General features: G+C 36.2%; 1 protein-coding gene across 1 annotated transcript in view; it reads left to right on the top strand.

Annotated features, from left to right (window-relative positions):
- Positions 1 to 26769, top strand: part of CEP85L (centrosomal protein 85 like) — a 130508-nt gene that overhangs the window by 12312 nt on the left and 91427 nt on the right. Inside the window, exon 2 of the mRNA XM_061131874.1 lies at positions 9622 to 9783. Within this exon, the coding sequence (XP_060987857.1) occupies positions 9622 to 9783 (162 nt within the window). The remainder of the gene's footprint in view (positions 1 to 9621; positions 9784 to 26769) is intronic.

Consider the following 26769-nt stretch of genomic DNA (forward strand, 5'->3'; position numbering starts at 1 on the left):
TCTCCTACTGGACTAAGTTAATTGTGGTATTATTGAAACAAACTTGTAGCTATCAACCAAAACAAAGAACCAATCTGTTCTAAATTCTTTATTTTGAATTTGGAGAAATTTTTTTCCTTTTAAATGTAGAAATCTCATTCATTTTATGAACATTAATATGTAATTTTGAATTTTTGAACATTTTTTAAAAAGTTATGGTACTTTGATTTACGTGTTAGAATGTACCCATTTTGTTCCAAAATAGGCCATATAAGTTGGATACCCTTTCCAGGAAAACATATCTCCAAAGCCTTTCATTAATTAGCACAGGTATAGAATCGCTGAGGTACTTAATAACTAAATTATTTGGTTTGTTAGTGGTGAGGGTTAAGCATTAAAAAAACAAAGCCTATTTTTCTGATTATTAAAGTAATAATACAAAGCATAAGAGTCAAATTACCAATAATCCTACCATCTGGGAAAAACTGCAAGTAGTATTTTGATGTGCTTCTTTCCAGTTGCTCTGGGCACTTTTTGTTTGTTTGACTCTTTGCTATATCTATGCTGGCTGCAGCACTGAGTCAGGTCTGGAACACTGGTCCCTGCCCTCAGTGAGTATTACTGCAGTCTGGAAGGAGGACAGATACCTGCACAGATAACTTTAATTTGATATGGTGAATGCTAAGCTAGAAACAGGCAAAAAAAAAAAGAGTTCAGAGAATTCCTAGAAGATATGAAATCTGAGGTTATTTGTGAATTTCCCATTTATTGCATTTTATATCTTACTTAGATTGATAATATAAGCATTTTACACTTTTCAATCTTCATTATTTTAATGGCCTAGATTCTGTTCCTTTCTCCCTTTTTGGGTTTATTTGTAATAGTTCCTTATTAGAAATAATGCTTAAAGAACATTCTAAAGACCCATTCTCCCAAATGTTGGATTCTTTTTTTCTTTAGCTTTATTGAGATATAATTGATAAATAAAATTCTAATGTATTAAGGTGAAAACATGATTTGGTTTATGTGTACATTGTGAAAGGATTCTGATTAGAGTAGATTAACATATCCATTACCTCACTGTTTACTTTTTTTTTTCAGTTGAGAACACTTAAGTTTTATTCTCTTAGCAAATTTCGCTTATACAGTGTTGTTATCTATAGTCATTGTATTCTACATTAGATTCTAAGACTTAGTCATCTTATAACTGAAAGGTACCCTACCAGCCTTTCCCAGTTTCCCCATCTCTTGGACCCTGACAACTACCATTCAACTCTCTTTGAGTTCAACTCTTGTTTTTTAATTCCACATGTATTATACTGTGCGCTATTTGTCTTTCTTTGTCTGGCTCATTTCACTTAGCATAATGCCCTCCAGGTTCATCCGTGTTGTTGCACATGGCAGGATTTCCTTACTGTATAATCTGTTGTGTGTGTGTCTTTGGAAAAATGTTGTTCAGATCATCGTTTGTTTGGATGGTTTTTAGCTGTTGAGTTGTATAAGTTCTTTATATGTTTTGTGTTATTAACCTCTTATTGGATATATGGTTTGCAGATATTTTCTCCTATTCCATAGATTGTCTTCTCTTTCTTTTTCCTTCTGTCTCTCTCTTTTTAAAATTTTCTTTACTGTTCAAAAGCTTTTTAGTTTGTGCCACGCTGTGCTCATTTGCTTCAGTCATATCCAACTGTTTGCATCCTTATGGACTGGAGCCTGCCAGGCTCCTCTGCCAGGATTCCTCTTGCCATGAAATTCTCCAGGCAAGAATATTGGGGTGGGATGCCATTCCCTCCTCCAGGGGATCTTCCTGACCCAGGGATTGAACCCTTATCTCTTACGTCTGCTGCATTGGCAGACAAGTTCTTTACCACTAGCACCACGTGGAATGCGCTCCATTCATTTATTTTTGCTGTTATTTTTGGATGTCAGCATCCAAAAAATCATTGCAAGACTGATGTCAAGGAGCATATCTGTATATTTATTCTAAGAGTCTTATGGCTTTACATCTTATGTTCAAGTCTTTAATCCATTTTGAGTTCATTTTTGTGTATGGTGTAAGATAGTGGAGTAGTTTTCTTTTGCCTGTGGCTGTCCAGTTTTCCTAACACCATTTATTGATAGACTGTCCTTTCCCCATGTATTTTCTTGGATCCCTTATAGTAAATTAATTCACTGTGTATGCGTGGGTTTATTTCTGGGCTCTCTATTCCATTCCATTGATCTGTGAATCTTTTTAAATGAGAATACTGTAGTTTTGATTAGTATAGTTTGAAATCAGGAAGTTTGATGCCTCCAGTTTTGTTCTTTTTCAGGTTTGAGTTGGCTATTCAAAGTGTTTTGTGGTTTTAGGATTTTGTTTTTTTTCTATTTCTATAAAAAAATGCCTTTGACATTTTTATAAGGATTGCATTGAATCTGGATTGCTTTGGGTAGTATGAGCATTTTAGCAATTTTCTTTTGATTCATGAGCATGAAATATCTTCCCACTTACTTTTGTCTTCACTTTATTTCATCTCAATGTATTCTAATTTTTGATGTACAGATCTTTTACCTCCTTGGTTTAATTTACTTCTGAGTGTTCTTTTTGATGCAGTTTTAAGTGGGATTGTTTTCTTAATCTCTCTTTTCAGTAGTTTGTTAGTATATAGAAACACAACTGATTTTTGTGTATTAATTTCTGTACCCTGTAAGTTTATTGAATTTGCTGATTTGGTTTTTTGGTGGTTTTCTGTATGAAGTATGTCATGTGCAAATAGAAACAGTTTTACTTCTTCCTTTCTGATTTGGATGCCCTTTATTTCTTTTTCTTGTATAATTGTAAAAATGCTCTGGCTAGAACTTCCAGTACTTTATTTAAAGTAAAAGTGATGAGAGTAGATATCCTTGTCTTGTTCCTGATCTTGCTCCTCAACTATTCACTGTTGAATATGATGTTAACTGTGGGTAGTTATGTATGGCTTTTGTTGTGCTGAAGTATGTTCCCGCTATATCTAATTTGTTAAGAGTTTTATCTTGACAGGATATTGAATATTGTCAAATACTTTTCCTACATCTGTTGAATTTATCTAGATTTCTGTGCTTTATGTTGTTAATGTGGTATATCACTTTTATTGATTTGCACACGTTGAACCATACTTGCATCTTTGAAATAAATCTCATTTGACCATGGTGTTTGGTCCTTTTGAGGAACTGTTGAATTAGGTTTGCTATTATTTTGTTGAAGATATTTGTATCTATGTTATTGGGGATAATAGCCTGTGATTTTCTTGTAGTGTTCTTAATCTGTCTTCTGTATGGGGTAACAATGGTTTCTTAAAGAGCTTGGAATTGTTCTCTCTCTTTCCATTTTTTTGAAGAGTGTGAGAAGAATTGGTATTAATTCTTTAAATGGTAGGATTCCTCAATGAAACCATTTGGTCCTGAAGACATCTTTGTTGAAAGATGTTCAGATTTTCTATTTCTTCATGGTTTAGTCTTGGTGGGTTGTATGTTTCTAGGAGTTTATTCATTTTTTCTAAGTTGTCCAGTTTGTTGGTTTATGATTGTTCATAGCAGTTTCTTATAATTCTTTGTATTTCTGTGTGAGCAGTTGTAATATCTCCTTTTTCATTTCTGATTGTATTTGAGGCTTTTGTTTTTTTCCATAGTCATTCAATTGTCAGCTTTATCTTTTCAAAATAGCTTTTGGTTTCATTGATCTTTTCAGTTGTCTTCTTTAGTCTTTATTTCTTTTATTTCCACTCTGATTCTTATTAGTTCCTTGCTTCTTTAAACTTTTTTTTTTTTTCTGCATTGCGCGGCTTGTGGGATCTCAATGCCCTGACCAGAGATTGAACTTGGGCCATGGCAGTGAAAGCCTAGAATCCTAAATTAGTTCCTTCCTTCTGCTAACTTTGGTGTTTATTCTTCTTCTGGCTCCTTAAGGTATAAAGTTAGATTGTTCATTTGAGCTTTCTTAATGTTGGCATTTATCACTATAAATTTCCCTCTTAGAACTGCTTTTGCATTCCATAAGCTTTGGTATGTTGTGTTTCCATCGTTTGTCTCAAGATATTTTTTGATTTCCATTTTGACTCATCGTAATTTAGGAGCATGTTGTTTAATCACATATTTGTGAGCTTTCTGTTTTCTTCATTAAATTATTTCATACCATTATCATTGGAAAAGATGGCTTGATATGTTCTAAATCTTCTTAAATGTAGTGAGACTGTTTTGTGGCATAAGGCATGATCTGTCCTGGAGAGTGTTTTATGTGCACTGGAGAAAAAAAAATATATTCTCCTTCTAGCTCTATATATCTTAAAGAAGAGATTTATTATAAGGGATTTATTCATGTGATTATGGAGGCTGGCAAGACCCAAGATCTGCAGGCTGAGTCAACAAGGTGGAGACCCAGGGAAGTCAATGGTTTACTTCCAGATTGAATTTGAAGGCCTGAGAACTGGGAGAGCTGATGATGGAATTTCATTCTGAAGGTTGAAAGGCCTGAAGTCCCGGAAGAGCTGATGTTTCACTTCCAGTCCAAAAGACAGGGTAAAGCCAGTGTTCTGTTTTGAAGACCTTCAGGCAGGAAGAATTCTTTCTTAATTGGGGGTGTTTGAGCCTTTTGTTCTATTAAGACCTTTAGCCAGTTTGATGAGGTCCTTCCACATATGCAGGGCAATCTGCTTTGCTCAGTCTACAATTTAAATAGACCAAAAATAGTCTCATAGAAACATCCCAATATGAGGACATCTCATTGTCTAGTTATGTTGACATATACAGTTAATCATCAAACGTATTAATATATGTTTGATGTTGTTTTGAGAGTTTTCAGCCATACAGGGGAATTCCCTAGTGGTCCAGTGGTTAGAACTCCAGGCTTTCACTGCCAAGGGCCTTGGGTTCAATCCCTGGTCAGGGAACTAAGATCTCACAAGTCAAGCAGCATGCCTCCCCACCCCAGCCCCCCCCCCCAAGAAAAAATATACAAATAAACTTGTCACTGTGTCCAAGCTCGTATAACTAGCCAACAAATTAAGAGATGAGTTGTTGAGGCAAGGAGTAGTGACTTTATTTGGAAAGCCAGCAAACAGATGATGGTAGGCTCATGCCCCACAGAATCCTCTTGCCTGAGTTGGAATTCAGGTTTCTTTTTTAGCCAGTGGGGAGGGAGTCAAGTCAGACATATCCTGGTTCTCATCAGCTTCTGGGGCTTTCCCTAGTGGCTGAGCAGTAAAGAACCCACTCAAGAGATATGGGTTCTGTCCCTGGGTTGGGAAGATCCCCTGGAGAAGGAAATGGCAACCCACTCCAGTATTCTTGCCAGGAAAATCTCATGGACACAGGAGCCTGGTGGGCTTCAGTCCATGGGGTCGCAAAGAGTCGGACACGACTGAGTGACTAAACAACAAGAACATCAACCTCTGGAGGGGATGTGTTAGGTGGGCCTGGCCTGGGTGTTTCCTGTGAGCTGAGCAGAGGTTTGTTTTTACCTTCATGCTCATTGTCTGGGAGGTTTCCCAGAGATGGGTCATTATAATGTGTGTGTAGCTTATAGGCAGCCTCCCTTTAGTGATTAACTTGTAACAGAATATAAAAGGTTCTTCGTTATTAAAAACTGAGACTGTTTATTCTGGAGAAAGAAATCCGAAAAGTTACTGGTATTGGTAGTCCACAGAAAATTTCAATAATGCTGCCATAAATTTTCAGATTTAGAGCAGCAGTACTCGCTGGTATGTGCTCTACGATGAACTAGAATTTCTTCGGAATAAAGGAATGAATGAATGTGCTGGCTACAGTTACTCATTTTGAATCAGCTGAATTTTAGAGAATATTTACAAATTAGAATAATTTTTTTTTTTTTTTACTCTAGATCAGGGATCTGCAAATTATGACCTGTCAGTCAAATCTAGCTTGTCATCATTTTTGTAAAGTTTTATTGTAACACAGCCACACCTGGTCTGTTGTCTACTACTGCCTTTATAACAGTGGTGACAGTTAGTTTTGATAGAGATCAGATGGCTTGCAAAGGTGGAAATATTTACTCACTGACCTTTTACAGAAAAAGTTTTTTTGAGCCGTTCTTCCTGGTAATAGTTAATGATTTAAGCTAGGAACATCTTCCTAGCTTCTGATGATAATACTGTATCATTACTGGTGGGTTTTTTCTTTCTTTCTTTTTTTTAATCCCCCATTAACTGGTGTGTGTGTGTGTGTGTGTACATGGGATGGGGGAGATTATATCCTTTCTGTATACAATTGGTTTCCTTGGGTCAAGATTTGTTAACAACAAATGGAGTGGAGTTGTTGTGGGCTAAATATGTAACACTACTTTATACTATTGAAAATAGTTACATTGTCTAAAAACAAGTGTATTTACTTTATTTCAGGGGTCTTAACGCAGCTTTTATAAAATTGTTGACTAGGAATCTGTTGAATTTACATATCTTGCTCTGTAGCTGGTTCCTTTCAGAATCAAATGCTGATGTAATCTGCAAATGAGTAAAAGTAATCAGCATTTTTTTCTTAAGATGATAGTGTGTAATCATCATCATTATCATCCCTAGTGACAGAGTAAATGTTTCTGTATTTGTTTCTTTAGTAAAACATTGTAGTTAGTATCAACATTTAGATGTGGAGCTCCCTGAAAGTTCCTTTTTCTGCATGTGTAAATGTACAATTCTTCTGCAGCCATGGAAACATACTATATAAGCAGCTATATAAATGCTTTTCTTCCATACATACTTAACATTTTGGATGTCACTACATGTTAAAAAAAAATAGGTCATTAAAATTATTTTTAGCACTTAAATAGTATCAACTAACTTACAGATTGTATTTTGTTTCTAGGTGTTTATTTTTTTATTTAAAGAAGTACTGTCCTTGTGCTTATATATTTTTATACTTTTCTGTTATTTCTTTATAAAAATTCCTACCAGGAGGTCTTATGTTGAAACTTAGGTACATGTTGAAATTGAGATACCTGTTTTCAGATGCCCTAATTTTGAAACGCTCTGTCAATTTATGTACCCATAAAAGTATGTGGACTTTCCCTGCACTTTGACATTGATATTTCAAATATTTGCCAATGGTATTTAATGTTATAAATGATTTAAAAGCCTAAAAATAAGAGCATTGTTGTCTTTTTCATTTCATTATTAGTAAGGTTGGACATCTTTTCATATCTTTATTTGCCATTTCCATGTACTTCCAGCCTATTTATGCTTTCATCTGCGTGCTAAGTCACTTTAGTCATGTCTGCCTCTTTGTGACCCTATAGACTGTAGCCCTCCAGGCTCCTCTGTCCATGGATGGAATTCTCCAGGCAAGAATACTGAAATAGGTTGCCATGTTCTACTGCAGGGGATCTTCCCTACCCAGGGATTGAACCTGCGTCTCCTAGGTTTCCTGCATTGGCAGGAGGGTTCTTTACCACTAGTGCCACCTGGGAAGCCCATGTTCTTTCCTGAGTATTCCTAAAAAAATATTTCTCCAACTAATAGGTTTGCACTTGGGAGGGAAAATAGTGGGCTGTTTTTCCTTTTTGATAATGGTTTAGATAGGACTTGGCGTTCATTTAAATGGAATACTGTTAATACCCGAGGAACTGTTTAAAGGAAGGATGTTTGGTGCAGATAATAGACAGATGACAGTAGAGTACCTCTGGTGACAGAATGCCTTCACTTGGTGCTTTAATATGTGAGTGCCTAATCAGATGAATTAACATAAACCCAGTTTTGAGACTGATGTAGAATCTACAAAGTTTTCACTTGTTCTGGATCTCAAAGCTGGTGGAAATGTTTCTTTGGCTACCATTTTTTAAACTTGAGTTAATTAAAACTTAATTTATAAATTGCATATAAAGAGAAAATAAAATAATTTGATACAGTATTTTATTAAAATTAAAGCTTTAATGTTGGGATTAATATGGTAGAAAATAGATTGAGGTCTGGTTTTATTATTAACCTCTTTATATATTTTGATATTAATATAGAGAATGTCTATTTTAAATGTGGTAAAATAATGGTGATTAATTGTGTGGATATGTTTGTCATTTTGTGATTCTTATATTTATTAAACTGCTAGAAAGTTCTCCTTGCCTGCCAATTTCAGTAGCATGTAACATGATGATTCTGTAAAGGTGTCTTATTTCACATCATGATGATAAGTGCCTTCTCATTTCTCCTTTACTTGGAAGCAACTGCAATTGCAAACATAAAACCCGATGGGAGCATTATAATTATGTGATAATAAGTCTGCTTTAAGGTAGCTATTCAGGTCATCTCTAATGTGCTTATTACTTTTCAAGGGTATAATTGAAATGAAGTCTCAAAATTCTTGTACAGAACCACAAATAAGTCTATAGTCTTCAATTTTAGAGTCACTATGTTGACCATTAATAAAGATATGTACTGCTATAGCTTTTGTGTAAAATTCAAGATTTAAAATTGCTTTCAAATTACTGTAAACATTTTTCAGTGCTTATCCTTTATTTCTGTTCCTAATTGTTAACAAGCTAGTAGTAAATAGTTCACAGATTGACCCTGGTCCATGGCATATTTTGAGACATTGTAGACGGTAAAAGAAGGAATGAACAGGAAAGTAAAATGATGGATAAATCAGGTAAAAGACAAATGTCAGTTAAGTAAAAATGGGCAAATAAGTGAAAATGAAGTTTAAGAGAACATTGAAAAGTGATAAATTAGCTGAACAGTGAAGATTCATTGTAACTCAAAAGGGAAAATTAAGAGCCAGGAAATGCTCTGGTGTTAAACTTTTATTGAAGATAACTAAAGAAATAGAATCAATTAAAATAAGCAAAATAGTTTTAAATTTTAAGTGGTTAGGATATAGTAGTAGAAAATAGATTGTTTTGACTTTCCAGCTTCCCTAGTAGCTCAGCTGGTAAAGAATCTGCCTGCAATGCAGGAGACCCTGGTTTGATTGCTGTGTCGGGAAGATCCTGTGGAGAAAGGATAGGCTAACCACTCCAGTATTCTTGGGCTTCCCTGATGGCTCAGCTGGTAAAGATTCTGCCTGCAATGCAGGAGACCTGGGATTGATCCCTGGTTTGGGAAGATCCCTGGGAGAAGGGAACAGCTAACCACTCCAGTATTCTTGCCTAGAGAATTCCACGGACTGTGTAGTCCATGGGCTCAGAAAGAGTTGGACATGACTGAGTAACTTTCACTTTGACTTTCCACAAGCTCATTCTACATGTATTGTCATGCAATATGCTTTGATTAGATTTTTCCTGAGTCCCAGTTCTCAGCTAATGTCTGTGTATGGGATCACAGATGCCTACCTATCAAATATTACAGAGCACAGTGCTGACATTTCCAGACAGATTGATGATAGAGTTGACATTTTACATCAGACAGTAGTTCTGTGTTTAAAAGTTCAGTATTTGTAAGCAGAAATCAGATATCTTCAGCCAAAGAAAGCTGCTAAGTCAGCATCGAATTTGTGTATGTGTGATAAGTAAGTTTATTTGGTGACTCATAGATATTACTCATCTATTTAAGTTATTTTTGGCAGAAAATAAGCTTTTTATCTTACTTGTGTTTTTTTTTTTTTTTTTTTTAACAAGGCCAAAAGATGTCTTCTACCTACTCATAGACATTATAAATGTATTAACTTTTTGCATATTTTCCTTTGTAGGCCCAGATTATTCTTCATCAGCATGGTTACCTGGTAATGAATCATTGTGGCAGGCCACAACTGTTGCATCTCATCAGCGAAATAGCCATATCAGGAGACACAGTGTAGCTTCTGACAGTGGGGACACTGGCATTGGGACTTCCTGTTCTGACAGCGTGGAAGGTGAGCTCAATTCTGACTGGTTAGACAGGAAGCTGTGCAGAATGTTTGTTACTGAGAAAATGCAAGGGACATGTCTTACTGTTCCAAACTAAAAAATTATAAAATAATGTTTGACTATTTAGTAATGTTCAGTGTTGTTGTATATCAAATGAAGTTGTTGTTCTGATCAGATTAGATTTTCCTTCCTTCATTTTTAAACTAAACTTTTTGTTTTGAAATAATTGTAGATTCGCATGTGATTTAAAGAAATGGTACAGAGATTCTAATGCAACCTTTATCTCATTGCTCCCCCACCCCTTGGTTTCTTGCAAAACTGCACTTCAGGATCACAACATTGATATAGTCAAAATACAGAACATTTCTCTCACCACAGTATACCTTATTCTGTTCATACCCACTTTCCCTTCCCCCTCTTCTTAACTCTTAGAAACCACTAATCTATTCTCCGTTTCTGTAATTTTGTTTGTCATTTCAAGCATACCCTATTAATTGTACCATACAGTATGTAACTCTTTGGAATTGGCTTTTTTTCTCTGAAGATTCATCCAGGTTGTTGTGTGCATTAATAGTTCCTTTCTTTTTATAGCAATGGTGGTATTGGATAGACCACATTTTGCCTAACCATTAAACCATTGAAAGGCATCTGGGTTGTTTACAGTTTTGGGCTTTTAGAAATAAAGCTGCTATAAACATTCATGTATAAGTTTTGGTGTGAACATATGTCTTCATTTCTCTGTGGTCAGTGTCTAAGAGTGCGGCTGCTGGTCATATGGGAGTTGCATGTTTAGTTTTTAAAGAAACTGTCACACTGTTTTCCAGAGTGACTTCTATGTTTCCATCAGCAATGTAAATAGATAGTATGGGTAATCAAACTTTCTCTTCAGCCTTGCTAGCCCTTGGTGATTTTTATTTATTTGTTTTTTCTTTGGTTTTTAAATTTTAGGTTTTCTGATAAGAATGTAGTGATATCTCATTTTGGTTTCAATTCTCATTTTTTTAAAGATTAATAATGTTGAACATTTTTTCACAGATGTTTATTTGCCATCTATCTGTTCTGTTTATTGAAATGTTCTTCTTGTCTTTTGCCCGTATTCTAGTTGGATTGTCTGTGTTTTAATTGCTGAGTTTTGAGCATTCTTTGTGTATTTCAGACACTAATCCTTTGTTGGCTATTTGATTTGTAAACATTTTTTTCCGGTCTGGCTTGTCTTTCATCCTCTTAACCGTGTCTCTTGCAGAGCAACAGTTCTTAAGCTTGTAAATCCAGTGCATCAGTTTTTGCCTGTATAGATTGTGCTTTTGGGATCAAGGCTAGGAACTCTTTGTTTAGTCCCAGATCTTGAATATTTTACTTTTCTCTCTTTTTTTTTTTCCCCTAAAAATTTAATCATTTTATGTTCTGTAAGTCTGTGGTCCGTTTTGAGTTAATATTTTTACAATGTGTATATGCTTGGGTGTTCCTGAGACCACTCTTAGACTCAGTTATTTGGTGGAACTCAGAAAAGCTATTATGCTAGTGGTTATAGTTTTTTACAGCAAAAGGATACTGATTTAAATTAGCAACAGAGGAGCAAAGGGCAAGGTCCAGAAAACACTAGGTCCAAACGCTTAGCTGTCCTCTCTCAGTGGAGTTGTGTGGACGGTGATCAATTCTCTCAGCAGTGTTGTGTGAGATCACATACAGCAGCAAGGCCATCCAGCCCTTGGTATTCAGGACTTTTACTGTGTGTAGGTTATATTGATATGGTTGAATGCCTGTATGCATGACCTTAGTTTCCAGCCTTTGAGAAGTCAAGCTGACCTTACATGGTTCAAGGCTCCTACCATAAATCACATTATTAGCACAGACTATATGCTTGGAGTTACCCAAGGTCCCCAGGTAAACAAAGACACTCTTATTAGGCAGGATGTTTCAAGGATTCAGAGGTTACATCTTAGGAGCCAGACAAGGGCCAAACCTTTCTTGGAATGTGCAGTGTGTGGAAAACCCAGATAGGCTGATCCTTACTGCACAGTGTGAGATTTAGGTTGAGGTTTCTTTTCTTTGCCTAATAAATCTTGAAACCAGAATAATATCCACTTTATTTTTTTTTCAAAATTGTTTTAGCTGTTCTAGTTGTTTTGTTTTTCTCTGTAAGTTTTAAATAAGTTTGACATACAAAAAGTCTTGCTGGGAATTTAATAGGAATTGTGTTGTCCATATATCAGTTTGGGGAGAGTTGCCATCTTTACTCTGTTGAGTCTGCTAATCCATTAACATGGTATGTTTTCCCATTTATTTAGATCTTATTTCATTCACCAGTGTTGTGTAGTTTTCAACATACATGTCCAGTACATGGTTTTTTAGATTTATAGCTAAGTATTAAGTATTTCATTCTTGGGATAGTGATTATAAATGGCATTTTATAGTCCAAGTTTGGTACCAATATGTTAATTGTATATTACGAGATTGCTGAACTCACTCTTTTGTTCTCAGAGTGTTTTTTGGGGGTATATTTCTTGGAATTTTCTCTGTAGATAGTTAGGTCATCTGTGAGTAGGAGTGTTTTTCCTTTTGATATCAGGATAATACTAGCTTTCTAAAATGAATTGGGAAGTGTTTCCTTTATTTTTCTGGAAGAGATTGTATAGAGTGGTTTTAATTCTTCTTTAAATGTTTAGTAGAATTCTTCAGTGACACCATCTGGGCCTAGAAATTTATTTATTTTTAATATTAATAGCTTAAAATCATGAATTAAGGTTTCCTTAATAGTTGTTGTTCTTCAGCCACTCAGTCGTGTCCAACTCTGACCCCGTGGACTGCAGCACGCCAGGCTTCCCTGTCCTTCACTGTCTCCCAGAGTTTGCTCAAACTCATGTCCATTGTGTCAGTGATGCCATCCAACCATCTCATACTCTGTCACCCTCTTCTCCTCTTTCCCTCAATCTTTCCCAGAATCAGGGTCTTTTCCAGTGGGTCAGCTCTTTGCATCAGGTGGCCAAAGTAGTGAAGCTTCAGCTTCAGCATCAGTCCCGTATATACTTGTAATTGGCTTTTTTTTTTTTTTTAAAAACTCTGTATTGGAGTTCTAAAAAAGAATTTTGTTTTCTTTTTTCATTGTGATATGAGTCATATAAACTAATCCATATTACCCAAGGCTCCTAGAATTGCTCTGTTCTCCAAGGAAATGCAGCCACTGAGATAAGCCGAGGACTGGGTTAGACCAAGGAATTCAAGGGTTAGGCAAACTTACATGAGGGCTTTCTTCGTGATGCTTTGAAAATAACACAGAGTGAATGAAAGTCCTCCTACCAGTTTACAACAGAATCAAGCAACATATCAGAGAAGAAAACAAGCTTATAATCTCTATTAGATATTGAGATTTCTCTAGCACATATATAACCTAAGTACTTTTTTAAAACACACGCTTATTTGGAAATTTAGTACGTGATATAAAAACAGCATTTCAAAGTAGTAAGGGAGGATTAAGCATGAAAAAAGTGTTATTAGAGCCTGACCTCAAACTGTAAGAAAATTAAATTTAAAATGGAGTAAATTTATTTTATATTTTTACATTAGAAATATTCTTAAACAAGCCATACTACACAGATTTTAATAGAAATTCAAACATTTTGAACACTGCTAAAAGCTACTAAATATAAAAGGAAACATACTAGGAATAAATATTTGTAATCAAATTAACAGGAAAATAGTATCCTTATTTAATGCTCCCAAATAGGTGTTTATCTATAAAATTTTAAATATTTCATAATTTTCAAATATCATAGATAAAAGGTAGAAATACACAATTCATGTAAAAATTACAAATGGACAATAAACGTCAAAAAGAGGATCAAACTCAGTCATAGTGAAGTGAGAGACTGTACAATTAGATACCATTTTCACCACTGAAATTGCCCCCTTTTCAAAAAAAAGAGAAAAGACTGTAATCTCCAGCGTCTGAGCAAAGATGGGAAAAACAGTCCTCTAAAAAATAGTATATGCAGTCAGCCTTTACAGAGGGTAATTTGGCAATGATAACTAACAGCTGTGTGGCTGTTAACCTATGTTTTAGGCACTTACACATATTAACTCATTTAATCCTCACAGCAGTTCTCTGATGGGAAAGTGAGACAGAGGTTAAATTACTTACCTGTAAATAATATTTGTAAAGTGTATATATCCTTGATTCAGCACACACAGGTAAATAAAGATAACATGTATAAGAATATAACACTGTTTAGAAGAAAGTTAGAAACAACTCCAAGTGTCTTATCAATAGGGAAGTGGTTAAATATTTCACTGTGTATTCAGTTAAAGTAATTAGGTAGCTACATATATACCAACCTAGAAAGATATTGAAGTGAATTTCCAACTTAAGATAATAAACTAAGCACAGCCCTCTACTTTTCTTTCTGAAAACCCACTAAAAGTCAGGGAAAAAAATTAAAAAACCAAACCAAATTCTACATCCTAAAACAGCAACAAAAAATTCAGGAATAAACCATTGATTTATACTATTAAAAATCCTTAGAAATGCTCAAGAACCAGTAATATCAGACTTGCTATGTTTTCCCACCATATAGAAAAGCTTTTTCTCCTTTTCTATATTCTGTTCTTTGGATGCAAGTTAGAAGGGAAGGATTAAACTCCACCTCCTAGAAGAGGAAGTTTCTGAGTTTAATATCTGAAATTATTCTTTAAGATATACTTGTCCTTTGTAAAAGCAAATCTGTATTTCAAGTATTAAATTTATTGGCTTTGAAAATTTCTATTCAGTAATTTGTAAATATCAACACAAGCACTTTGTTAAAGTGGTGTACTCATTATGCCAGCAAATTTGGAAAACTCAGCAGTGGCCACAGGACTGAAAAAGGTCCATTTTCATTCTAATCCCAAAGAAAGGCAATGCCAAAGAATGCTCAAATTACTATTCAACTGCAGTCATTTTACACGCTAGCAAGATTATGCTCAAAATCCTTCAAGCTAGGCTTCAGCAGTATGTGACCCAAGAACTTCCAGATGTACAAGCTGGATTTAGAAATGGCAGGGGAACCGGAGAAAAATTGCCAACATATGCTGGATTATAGAAAAAGCAAGGGAATTCCAAAAAAATCTATTTTTTGCTTAATTGACTATGCTAAAGCCTTTGACTGTGTGGATCACAACAAACTGTGGAATATTCCTATATAGAGAAAACATGGGAGTTTCAGAAAAACATCTCTTTCTGTTTCATCGACTACACTAAAGCCTTTGACTATGTGGATGATGACAAGGAAAGCTCTTAGAGAGATGGGAATACCAAATCATCTTACTTATCTCCTGAGAAACTTGTGTGCAGGTCAAGAAGCAATGGTTAGAGCCCTGTATGGAACATCTGATTGGTTCAAGATTGAGAAAGGAGTACAACAGGGCTGTGTGCTGTAACCCCTTTTGTTTTACCTGTATGCTGAGCATATCATGAGAAATGCCAGGCTGGGTGAGTTACAAGCTGGAATCAACATGGGCAGGAGAAACATCATCAACCTCAGATATGCGGATGATTGATACCACTCTAATGGCAGAAAGTGAAGAGGAACTGAAGAGCCTCTTGAGGAACATGAAAGAGGAGAGTGAAAAAGCTGACTTAAAACTCAACATTTGAAAAACAAAGATCATGGCATTTGGTCCTGTTACTTTGGTCCCATTACTTGGTCCCATGGCAAATAGATGGGGAAAAAGTGGAAGCAGTGTCAGATTTCATTTTATTGGGCTCCAAAATCAATGAATATGGTGACTGCAATCACAAAATTAAAAGACACTTGCTCCTTGGAAGAAAAGCTATGACAAACCTAGACAGTGTATTAAAAAGCAGAGACATCACTTTGCCAACAAAGGTTCCTCTGTTCAAAACTATGGTTTCTCCAGTAGTCATGTATGGATGTGATAATTGGACCATAAAGAAGGCTGAGCACTGAATAGCTAGTGCTTTTGAGCTGTGATGCTGGAGACTCTTGGGAGTCCCTTAGACTGCAAGGAGGTCAAACCAGTCCATCCTAAAGGAAATCAACCCTGAATATTCATTGAAGGACTGGGGCTGAAGCTGAAGCTCCAATACTTTGGCCACCTGATGCGAAGAACTGACTCATTAGAACAGACCCTGATGCTGGTAAAGATTAAGGACAAGAGGAGAAGGGGTTGACAGGGGATGAGATAGTTGGATGACATCACTGACTCAATGGACATGAGTTTGTGCAAACTCAGAGATAGCGAAGGACAGGAAAACCTGGTGTGTGGCAGTCCATGGGGTCACAAAGAATCGGACATGACTTAGCTACTGAACAAAAACAACAACAGCAATCATTTATTTTAGTATGGATTGGGTTATTATCCAGTGTGTGTGTGTGAGTCACTCAGTCATGTCCGACTCATTGCGATCCCATGGACTGTAGCCTGCCAGGCTTCTCTGTCCGTGGAATTCTCCAGGCAAGAATACTGGAGTGGGTTGCCATTTCCTTCTCCAGGGGATCTTCCTGACCCTGGGATCAAACACAGGACTCTTGAATTGTGGGCAGATTCTTTATCATCTGAGCCACGAGGGAAGCCCAAGCAACCCAAACCAAAAAATACAGATGACCATACAATGTCCTGTAGTACCTATAGTAATTTGTTGCTCAAATTATTCCAGCTTTTGCCATTGGGAACTCTTTCAGGTTGACTCCTGTGATACTTTGTGTTCTACCCCCATCCTTTTGTTTTTGAGCACTTCCCTTTGAATACTACAGGGTGTTGTATGGTCACCTTATGTTTTCCCTACCCTAGACCTAGAGTCAGCCATTGCTCCAAAGAGCCCTAGTTTTTGTTTTTTTGTTGGAGAAGAGTATTTAGCAACCAAGATCTGTGTGCTGGGAGTGCTTGTTACTGCTGGGGTGTCATTGCTTCTATGCCATCATGAAGGACAGAAGTAGCTTCTCTAGGGTATATGTACTCACCTGTATATATGTGTGTATCTAAAATTACTTGTGTCTATTCATAAGTATCTGTATTAAGCTAAGTTGGTTCATACTGATGTCTCTCACTCTAGTCCAGTACAGCAGAGCTCATTTTAGCTTTTTCTCCTCCTTGTCTATAATTTCCCTCTCCAGTAGTGAGACACCTCCTACCATCTACCATCCATTTACATATTTGTTTATCTCCCGTGTACAAGTAAAGCACGTTTGGAACTATTAACCCGTATTTCCCTGTATTCGTTTCCAAGGGCTGCCATAACAAATTACCATTAACTGGGGGCTGCTTGCAACAGCAGAAGTATATTTTCTCACAGTTCTGGAGACGATAGATTCAAAATCAAGGTATCAGCCAGGCTCTGTTTTTTCGAAGGCTCTAGTGACAAGTCTTCCTTAATTGCCTCTGTAGGTTCTGCTGGTTCCTGGGAATCTTTGGCCGCCTTTGGCTTGTGGCATCATAGCTTTTTCTCTGCTTCCTGTACGTGGCCTGCTTCTCTAGGCCTCCCCTGTGTCTTCATGTGTCTCTCTTTCCCTTTGTAAGGACACTTGGACTTAGGGCTTACCCACATACAGTGTGACCTCATCTTAACTTGCTACACCTGTAAAGACTTGGATTTCAAAATAAGATAACGTTCACAGGTACTGGGGAGTTAAGGTTTTAGTGTGCCTGTGTGGAGCACACAGTTCAGTCCATGGCACTATTACATGTATTACTATATGGTTAAATAGAAAGGCATACTATTTTTGGAGAGTAATTTGAACTAAGTAGAGTTGAAAATAAAACAGGAAACTACTGTGAAGGTTTGAAAAAATGTATTATTAGTTATTTGGTCTCATCAATAAACTTTAAAAATTAGCTTTTTTTGAGGATAGAATTGTGTGGGAAGGATACAAAATCTGGAGATTTAAAAGTTGTAGAATGGATGGTTCTGAGTTTTGTTTTTTTTTTTTTTTTTTTAGTGCTATTGCAAAGCTGTTTAAGCAAATCAGTCTGTTTACTCTGTTCCTGTGTTGTGACTTCTGAAACGTTTACTTGGATTCAGAGATAAATTTAGCTTTTTTAAGATTTGGCTTACACATCAAGATTAATACTTTTTTTCTAGTCAGTTACCTCCCAGGTGGTGCAGTGGTAAAGGGTCCACCTGCCAATGCAGGAGCTGCAGGAGACTCAGGTTCGATCCCTGGCTCGGGAAGATCCCCTGGAGTAGGAAATGACAACCACTTGCCTGGGAAATTCCATGGACAGAGGAGCCTGGCGGGCTACAGTACATGAGGTTGCCAAGAGTTGGATGCGACTGAACATGCACTTTAATCTCCATAGACTACTACGGTATTAATCTGGGTCCAGCTGGGAAATTTTCTTCCTGAGTTTTTCCAAGGAAAACTTAAAATCCCTTCTCTTGCCCATATTAGGCCACACAGTGTCAGGGCTGGGATGCTATATTTTCATAATGAGTGGCTGAAAAACTGAAAATACCTCTTTGAGAATATGATAGTACTTCTTAAATAATCTCCAGAAACTCTTTGATTCTGCTGTTTGTTATTATATATAATTACTCATCTTTTCTACTTCTATTTAGAAAAATGCCTTTTCTCTTTATTCTTTGAATTAATTTAAAATAATTTATTTGTGTCAACAGCAAATATCACTGCTTTTCTCACTGAATAATTCATCAGGTGTTAAATACAAATCTCTGTAATGCTTTAGGGATAAAGAGCATGATTTTCACTTTTCTTCTTCAATTGGGCTGATGTGTGAAGATGTTGTTTTGGCCTTCCATTATTTCTTGCCATTATCTCCAAGTTGAACTCTAACTCCTTTCCCTGCTAGTTTATTTAAATTTAATACATAGAATAATGAGTGATTTTACTGGTATGTTACAGAGCATTGTACAAGATATTCTAATGGACAAAGAATCCGTTGAGTTTAAGGCATGATCATAGTAGGCAGTGTTATTTAGAACCTGTTATATATGGATAAAGCAATGTCAAAGTTTGAAGACAGAGGGCAAATAGGACAAGAGTCCTAGGAAAGGATAATAAATGTAAGAATGGCACATGAAAATAAGATGGAGTTATAGGATTCTGGGAAATTGGCAATAACAGAGACTTGGGGCTTCTGTGGAAAATGAATCAGAATTATGGTTTGAGTGATAATACTGGTAGCAGATGATTTTGATTGCATTTGTTTGACTGTCAGGAGAGGTGCAGGGTACTCCTGTTAAAAACATCAATTATTTAAAATTTTTATCTAAAAATAGGGAATAGTTTTAGCAGGCTTATTAAAGATTACTTATTTAGAATGAAAGCTTGGTATGTTTGCTGATGTAACACTTGATTCCAGTTAGTGTAGTTGACTTTCCTGAATTTATGTCTTTCTGAAGTTCTCATGATTTCTGCGTTGTCAGAGCTATTCATTGGTTTTTTACCATCTCTGTTCTTTGGGAAGTTTCCTGAATATTCTAATTTGTGATCTTTGTTTCTCCTAGTTGAATTTGCTTCATGTTGTATCTGTTTAGTGTAAAGAGCTCAGGGAAAAAAAGATTGTGGAGGATTATTGAGTGTTGAAAATAGCCTTGCCTTAGAATGTAGCTAATAGGTTGATATTTATAACATAATGTCAGCTTTAAAACATGTTGTGGATTAGATTATTCCATATCAGTGTCATGTGGATACTTTATATATGCTTTGCATAGTAATACTTTGGTCTTTAATGGTCATTTAATTGTCTTTAATTGTCATTCACTAACCATAGGTTTACAAAGTGTTTGTTTTTTCTGATTTATAAAATTTAATTCTTAATTCTTAATTAAATTCTTAATTCCTTCTTAAATTCCAAACCTCATCAAATAACCTAAAAAGTGTTTATCTCCTTTGTACTAAACCCTCCATCTGAGAATTATGGGTAGTGTACAATTATATTAATTTTAAATTAATTAAATTTAAATTAACAGGTCCACATGAAATTTGGACCTGTTACCGAACACAATTGGAGTTTGTTTTAGAGTGTACCTGCAGAATATTTTAGTGAAGTTTTACTGTTAATATTTGTCTTGGAAGGGGGTACATATTCTTTCTGGATTTTTGAGGCTTTGGCACGAAGCGCTGCATTATTTGGTTTGCTGTGACAATTTTTCAGTGAAATGTGTGAATGCATTTGAAATCTAAAACTGATTATTTGCTGAGTAATATTCCACTACATATATCTACCACAGCTTTGTCCATTCATCAGCTGATGGACATGTAGGTTGCTTCCCTGTCCTGGCTGTTGTAAACAGTGCTTCTGTGCATTGGGATGCACGTGTCTTTTTCGATTATGATTTTCTTACAGTATATGCCCAGTAGTGGAGTTGCTGGGTCATATGTTAGATTTATTCCTAGTTTTTTAAGGAATCTCCGTACTGTAGTCCCTGATAGCTGTATCAGTTTATATTCCCACCAACAGTGTAGGAGGGTTCCCTTAGCTCTAGTGAGATGGACGAACCTAGAGCCTGTTATACACAGTGAAGTAAGTCAGAAAGAGAAAAACAAATATAGTATATTAATGCATATATATGGAATCTAGAAAAATGATATTGATGAACCTATTTGCAGGGAAGGAAATGAGATGCAGAGGTAGAGAATGGACTTGTGGACAGTGGGGGAGGGAGAGAGTGGGACGAATGGAGAGCAGCAGCAACATGTATATACACTATCGGGTGTAAGATGGATAGCTGGTGAGAAGTTGCCGTGTAGCACAGGGAGCCCAGTCTGGCTGTCTGTCTGTCATGACCTGGAGGGATGGGAGGGGGAGGGGAGGAAGGCTGCGGAGGGAGGGGATGTATGTTAATTATGGCTGATTTAGGTTGTCATATGGTAAAAACCAATGCAACATTGTAAAAATTTTTTTTAATTAAAAAAAAAGATTATTGTTAAAACCTCAATATACATAGCAAATAACTGCATGATTTATATACTACATGGGACTGACTAGTAACAAAAACTCCCAATTTAATTCTTAACCACAATTTACATCCTATGCTTGATACAATATGTGTACTTACAGCCATTGTTAATTATTGTCATTTCCTTTCTGAAGGTATTTAAGGTAGTTTATGGAAAACAGTAGTATAGTACTGTGTGATCCAGTATGGTGACCACTCGTAACATGGGTTATTGAGTGCTTGAACTATGTCTACCCAAATTGACATGTAAGATTAACACTGGATTTGAATAAAGAAAAGAATGTAAAATATCTTATTAATACTTTTTAATATTGATTGCATAATATATTTTAGATATAGTGGATTAAATAAAAGTTGTTGAAGTTAGTTTTACCTTTTCATTTTCATTTTTTGATGTGATTGCTATAAAACTTAAAATTATAAATGTAGCTTGCATTATATTTTTATTGGACATTTGGTAGTGACAGTGTAATTTGTAAAGGATTTACTTGCAAAAATTTCATGAGGATGTATGTATGTTTATATATTTCCCAACAGAAACGGCATTGGCTTCTCAAAATAACTCTTGTCACTCCACTTAATACTCAATATAATAGAAATGTCTGTCGATTAGCATTACATCTGTGATAAACTATATTCTACCGTCAGTCTGCGAGTGCTAAGAACACGGTCCTTTTGCCATTTTGACAGTGCTAAAGGCCTCACTGCAGTGGAATTGCCCTGGTTCTTTTGGCAAACAGAAAGTTAATGTGGCTGTGGTGAAATATAAATGTCTGGGTTAGGGGAGGTTTTAGATAGGAGAATCCCTGAAATTCTAAAGAGTTCTCTTGCCCACTTAGGGGATAGAGAAAAGGAATAATGTCAGTAATTGTTGCTAGAATTCTCCAGTTGGGTGTAAAGTGCAGGCCCTCAGTCTTCATTAGGAGGAAGAGGGAACCTTACCCCAGAGTCTCGGAGCACATTTGGCTGCTAGACCAGTGGATACCAACGTGAAGCTGAGCAGATAAAGAGTGTGATTGCACCAGTTTTTCATGTGTAAAGTTTGGTTGGAATTTGAGTGTTTAGGAAGAAAAAGCCTGTCTTGCTACAAGCCTCTGAAATATGTTCTTTGCAAATAACATTATGCTTGTGTTATATAATTCAAATATGTAACCTGTAATAGTACATTTTGAGTTCTTATTTAGTAATAAGTAATATTGAATTCTTAATAGTAAATATTGAGTTCTTAACAGTAAATATTGAGTTCTTAGCAATTATTTATTTTTAAAAGACGATCGTGGTTAAGTGGTACACCTCTATATGCTAAATGTAAATTCAATTTTTGAGGTAGACATAAAAGAACATGAATAAGGCTTACTTCAATTCCATGACATATAAGTAAGCAGTGCAGCTGTGAAGTAAGTCATCAAGCTTTGGACAAACCGAAAGGTACTCTCTAGTCAGACCTTTAGTGTTGTTTGCTTGTAACTGATGTTCCAGGTGATGCTCTTTGGTCACTGCTAAATCCTCAAGGTATTCTATGAATCATCTGAAAAAATAACATACTCTTTTTTTTACTGTTCTTCTTTATTTTAATGTTGTGTTTTTTGATTATTTAAAAACTTAAAATTCATACATGAATGTAGAATATATATTTATCATAGAGACTGTAAATGCTCTAGTAATTATAAATATCCAATTTTATAAGTGACCTTATATGAATAAAGGTACCTTTCTATGCTCTCTCCCATGCAGCTTTTGGAAGTCTGTTCATTTATTCACTTCATAAACATTCATTGAATACTTACTCTGTTTCAAGAATTGCAGAACTGCAGAGATCAACATGGAGAGGATTACATCAGAACTCAGCAGGGAAGGGACTCTCGTACAGAAAAATACTCTAAAATTACCACTGAGTGGTTTACTTTTAGGCATGGTATCTTGAGATTTTAAATAATGCTAAATAAAAGTGTGACATTTTTATATTTAACAAGTTGGAACACTAATTTAACATTAGCGGCGCCACTTTTTAGCTGTGGTAATTTGTTCATGGGGTGTCAGATTCCAGGGTGGGAGGAAATAGATCTGTGACGTGAGAAGAGATGAGCCTGCAGGACTACCAAACTGTAACGTAAGCCACACCGCAGATCACCTGCTTGTTCCATGATTTTCTTTGCTGAGACCTGGAGGCCATGTAAATAGCTGCTGTTGGCTCAGAGAGGAGAGTTGTCTTTGAAGTATACAGCACTTGTGTAGGGCATAACCTAGATGTGGTTCCAGACTTGAGTGGTTAAGAGAGAAGCAAGAGGAGGAGAGGACCCTGAGTCTGAAAAAGAACTTGGGTTTTGCTTAGACTTGGCTCTGTGAGCTTCCACAGGAGCCTGCCTCTCGTGAATCACAAGGTGCCCAAGAGGCAGGCTCACATGCAGTTCTTTTATCTTTTAAAACTTGAGTTCGGAAACATAGCTTTACATAGTCTGTTTGGGGCTAATTTTCAAGCATATTTATATATTTTACTAAAGAAAAGGTACAGGTAGAATTAAATATATTTTCTTTGATAATTCCCAGCTGCTAATAAGTATTAGAGATAATTTTCTTATCTAATTAACCTCATTTATTTCAAATAGGAGGGACTGAGAAAAGTGGACTTTAGTTTAATCATATCTTATTAGTTAGTTGTTTTTACTAAGAAATAATAGGACTGTTGAATAATATAAATTTTGAGGTCATCTCGTGAATGTATGTCAAAAAAGGAAGACGAATAAGAAAGGTTAACATTTGCTGCATTGTGGTTATTTTATGAAGAAACTAAGGCCTTGTAAGGTAAGGACTTGTTCGGTCATTTATTTATTCATGTGACCAATATTTATTGAGTGTCTACTATGTGTCAGGTATTACGCTAAAGGTTAGAATTAAACAGACATTTTCTCTGTTCATTGTATACAAAAAGTCTAGTGGAGAAGACAAGACAGAAAATAATTACCATAGGAGATGAGATGGTTGGGTTGTTGACTTAATGGACAGGACTTTGAACCAGCTCTGGGAGATAGTGGAGGACAGGGGAGCCTGGTGTGCTATAGTCCGTGGAGTCTCAGAGTCAGACGTGACTCAGTGACTGAACAATTGAAATTAACTTACATATCATATAATTCACCCATTTAAAGTGTACAACTTAGTGGCTTTTAGTATATTCACAGAGTTGTATAAACATCATTGTATGAATTTTAGGACATTTTTACCACCCTAAAGAGAAACCCAACTCCCCTTAGCCACCACCCTCAACACCCCTATGCTCCTAACACTAGAGAACCACTAATTTTGGAAGACATCATAAAAATTTCCCAGGGCTCTGTTTTCTTTGCTTGTGTATTTTATTACGGTGATTAAGTTTCATTACTTTACTTTGCTAAATGGTTTCTTTAAAACACCTCATCTTAATATAAAATATCCTCTAGTTCTTACTCTTTTTTCTTTTTTACAGAATATTTTAAGTGTTACTAAAGTAAAAAGAAGGTGAAATGGTAAACCTACATGTACACAACACCAAACTTATACAGGTATAAATTATAACACATGGCAGTATTATTTCAGATATTCTGTGCTCATCCCCCTACCTTAGGTAGTACTTTAAGCAAATCGAGAGTTCCTTCTTAAAATTTAATTAAAATAGTAGTAATATTTATTTTGCATTTACTATGTGTAAGGCATTATAAGAGGTTTACATGATTGTTTCAGTTAATAAAAAAAATTACATGTAGGGTACAATTCTGTATCCATTTTATAGGTGACATAAATGATATTTAGACTGTTCTCTAACCTGTTTCCCTATTTTATTAAGATTCATTTCATTGATGAATAACCTTATGTTGCTGTAACTTCATAGCTTTGGCACTTTCAGGACTCTTGATGATGGATACTCCCATAATATGATCTCCAGAAATTACAGTGAATTAGATAGTCAGTAGACCTTAACATTAACGAGAATATGTACTGTATATTTTTGCAATGTGAGGTTTTATAGTTCTGATGTGGTTGTTTTTCAGTCACTCAGTCATGTCCAACTCTTTGTGACGCCATGGATTGAAGCATGCCAGGCTCCTCTGTCCTCCACTATCTCCCAGAGTTTGCTCAAATTCATGTCCATTGAATTGGTGATACTATCTAACCATCCCATCCTCTGCTGTCCCCTTCTCCTTTTGCCTTCAGTCTTTCCCAGCCTCAGGATCTTTTCCAGTGAGTTGGCTATTTGCATCAGATGACCAAAGTATTGGAGCTTCAGCTTCAGCATCAGTCCTTTCAATGAATTTTCAGGGTTGATTTCCTATAGGATTGAGTGGTTTAATCTCCTTGCAATCCTAGGGATTCTGGAGTCTTCTCCAGGACCACAATTTAAAAGCATCAATTCTTTGGTGCTCAGTCTTCCTTATGGTCCAGCTGTCACATCCGTACATGACTACTGGATAAACCATTGCTTTGACTGTGTGGACCTTTGTCAACAAAGTAATGTCTCTGCTTTTTAATATTCTGTCTAGGTTTGTCATAGCTTCTATACATGATTAAAATTTTTTTCACTATAGAATCCTTCTAAGGTAAAATACCCTGGACATGGAACCATAGACTGGTTCCAAATCAGGAAAGGAGTGCGTCAAGGCTGTATATTGTCACTCTGCTTATTTAACTTATATGCAGAGTACATCATGAGAAATGCTGGACTGGATGAAGCACAGGCTGGAATCAAGATTGCCAGGAGAAATATCAATAACCTCAGATATGCAGATGACACCACCCTTATGGCAGAAAGTGATGAAGAACTAAAGAGCCTCTTGATGAAAGTGAAAGAGGAGAGTGAAAAAGTTGGCTTAAAACTCAGCATTCAGAGAAAACTAAGATCCAGTCCCACCACTACATGGCAAATAGATGGGGAAGCAATGGAACCAGTGACAGATTTTATTTTTGGGGGCTCCCAAATCACTACAGATCATGACTACAGCCATGAAATTAGAAGACGCTTGCTCCTTGGAAGAAAAGTTATGACCGACATAGACAGCATATTAGAAAGCAGAGACATTACTTTGCCAACAAAGGTCCATCTAGTCAAAGCTTTGGTTTTTCCAGTAGTCATGTATGGATGTGAGAATTGGACTATAAAGAAAGCTGAGCGCTGAAGAATTGTTGCTTTTGAACTGTGGTGTTGGAGAAGACTCTTGAGAGTCCCTTGGACAGCAAAGAGATCCAACCAGTCCATCCTAAAGGAGATCAGTCCTCAATATTCATTGAAAGGACTGATGTTGAAGCTGAAACTCCAATACTTTGGCCACCTGATGTGAAGAACTGACTCATTGGAAAAGACCCTGATGCTGGGAATCATTGAAGGCGGGAGGAGAAGGGGACGACAGAGGATGAGGTGGCTGGATGGCATCACCGACTCAATGGACATGAGTTTGAGTAAGCTCTGGGAGTTGGTGATGGACAGGGAAGCCTGGCGTGCTGCAGTCCGTGGGGTGGCAAAGAGTCGGACATGACTGAGTGACTGGACTGAACTGAACTGAAGGTAAAATACAATTACCTTCTTTTCACTGAGAGAAGGTAAAAAATAAAATTTAGAAGATGTTAATAACATATCTGAGGTTGTACAGCTGTTCAGGTGATGGAGCTGAAGTTCTTCAAATCTAACTCCAAAGGTATGCCCTTACCCACACCATTAGATATCTGTTCTTGAAGTGAGGCACTAGAGGAGGAGATCTGAGAGGTGTAGTGTGGTGTGTAGGATAGGAGAGTAACACTAGACAGAAACAGGAGACTGGGATTCTATTTTGAGATCTGTACTTGGTCAAGTAATCTAACCTTTATGGGTTTAGTTCTTCATTTACATATGGAATTAGGTCAGAAGTTATACAAAGAATACTTTTTTGCTTGTGAAATCAAATAATTTCAAGGCAATATTCAAAACAATTATGATTTATGTTCATTTACAAACCAAATAACCGTTTTCCTTTGCCCTGCATCTCTACTTAATTTTCTTGTTAATCTACATTATTGCTGAAAATAAAATACTTGAATTTAAAGCTTTAAATGTGGCACATAAGAGCATTACAGC

The sequence above is a fragment of the Dama dama genome, chromosome 28, assembly GCF_033118175.1.
Source record: "Dama dama isolate Ldn47 chromosome 28, ASM3311817v1, whole genome shotgun sequence".
Classification (NCBI taxonomy): Eukaryota; Metazoa; Chordata; class Mammalia; order Artiodactyla; family Cervidae; genus Dama; species Dama dama.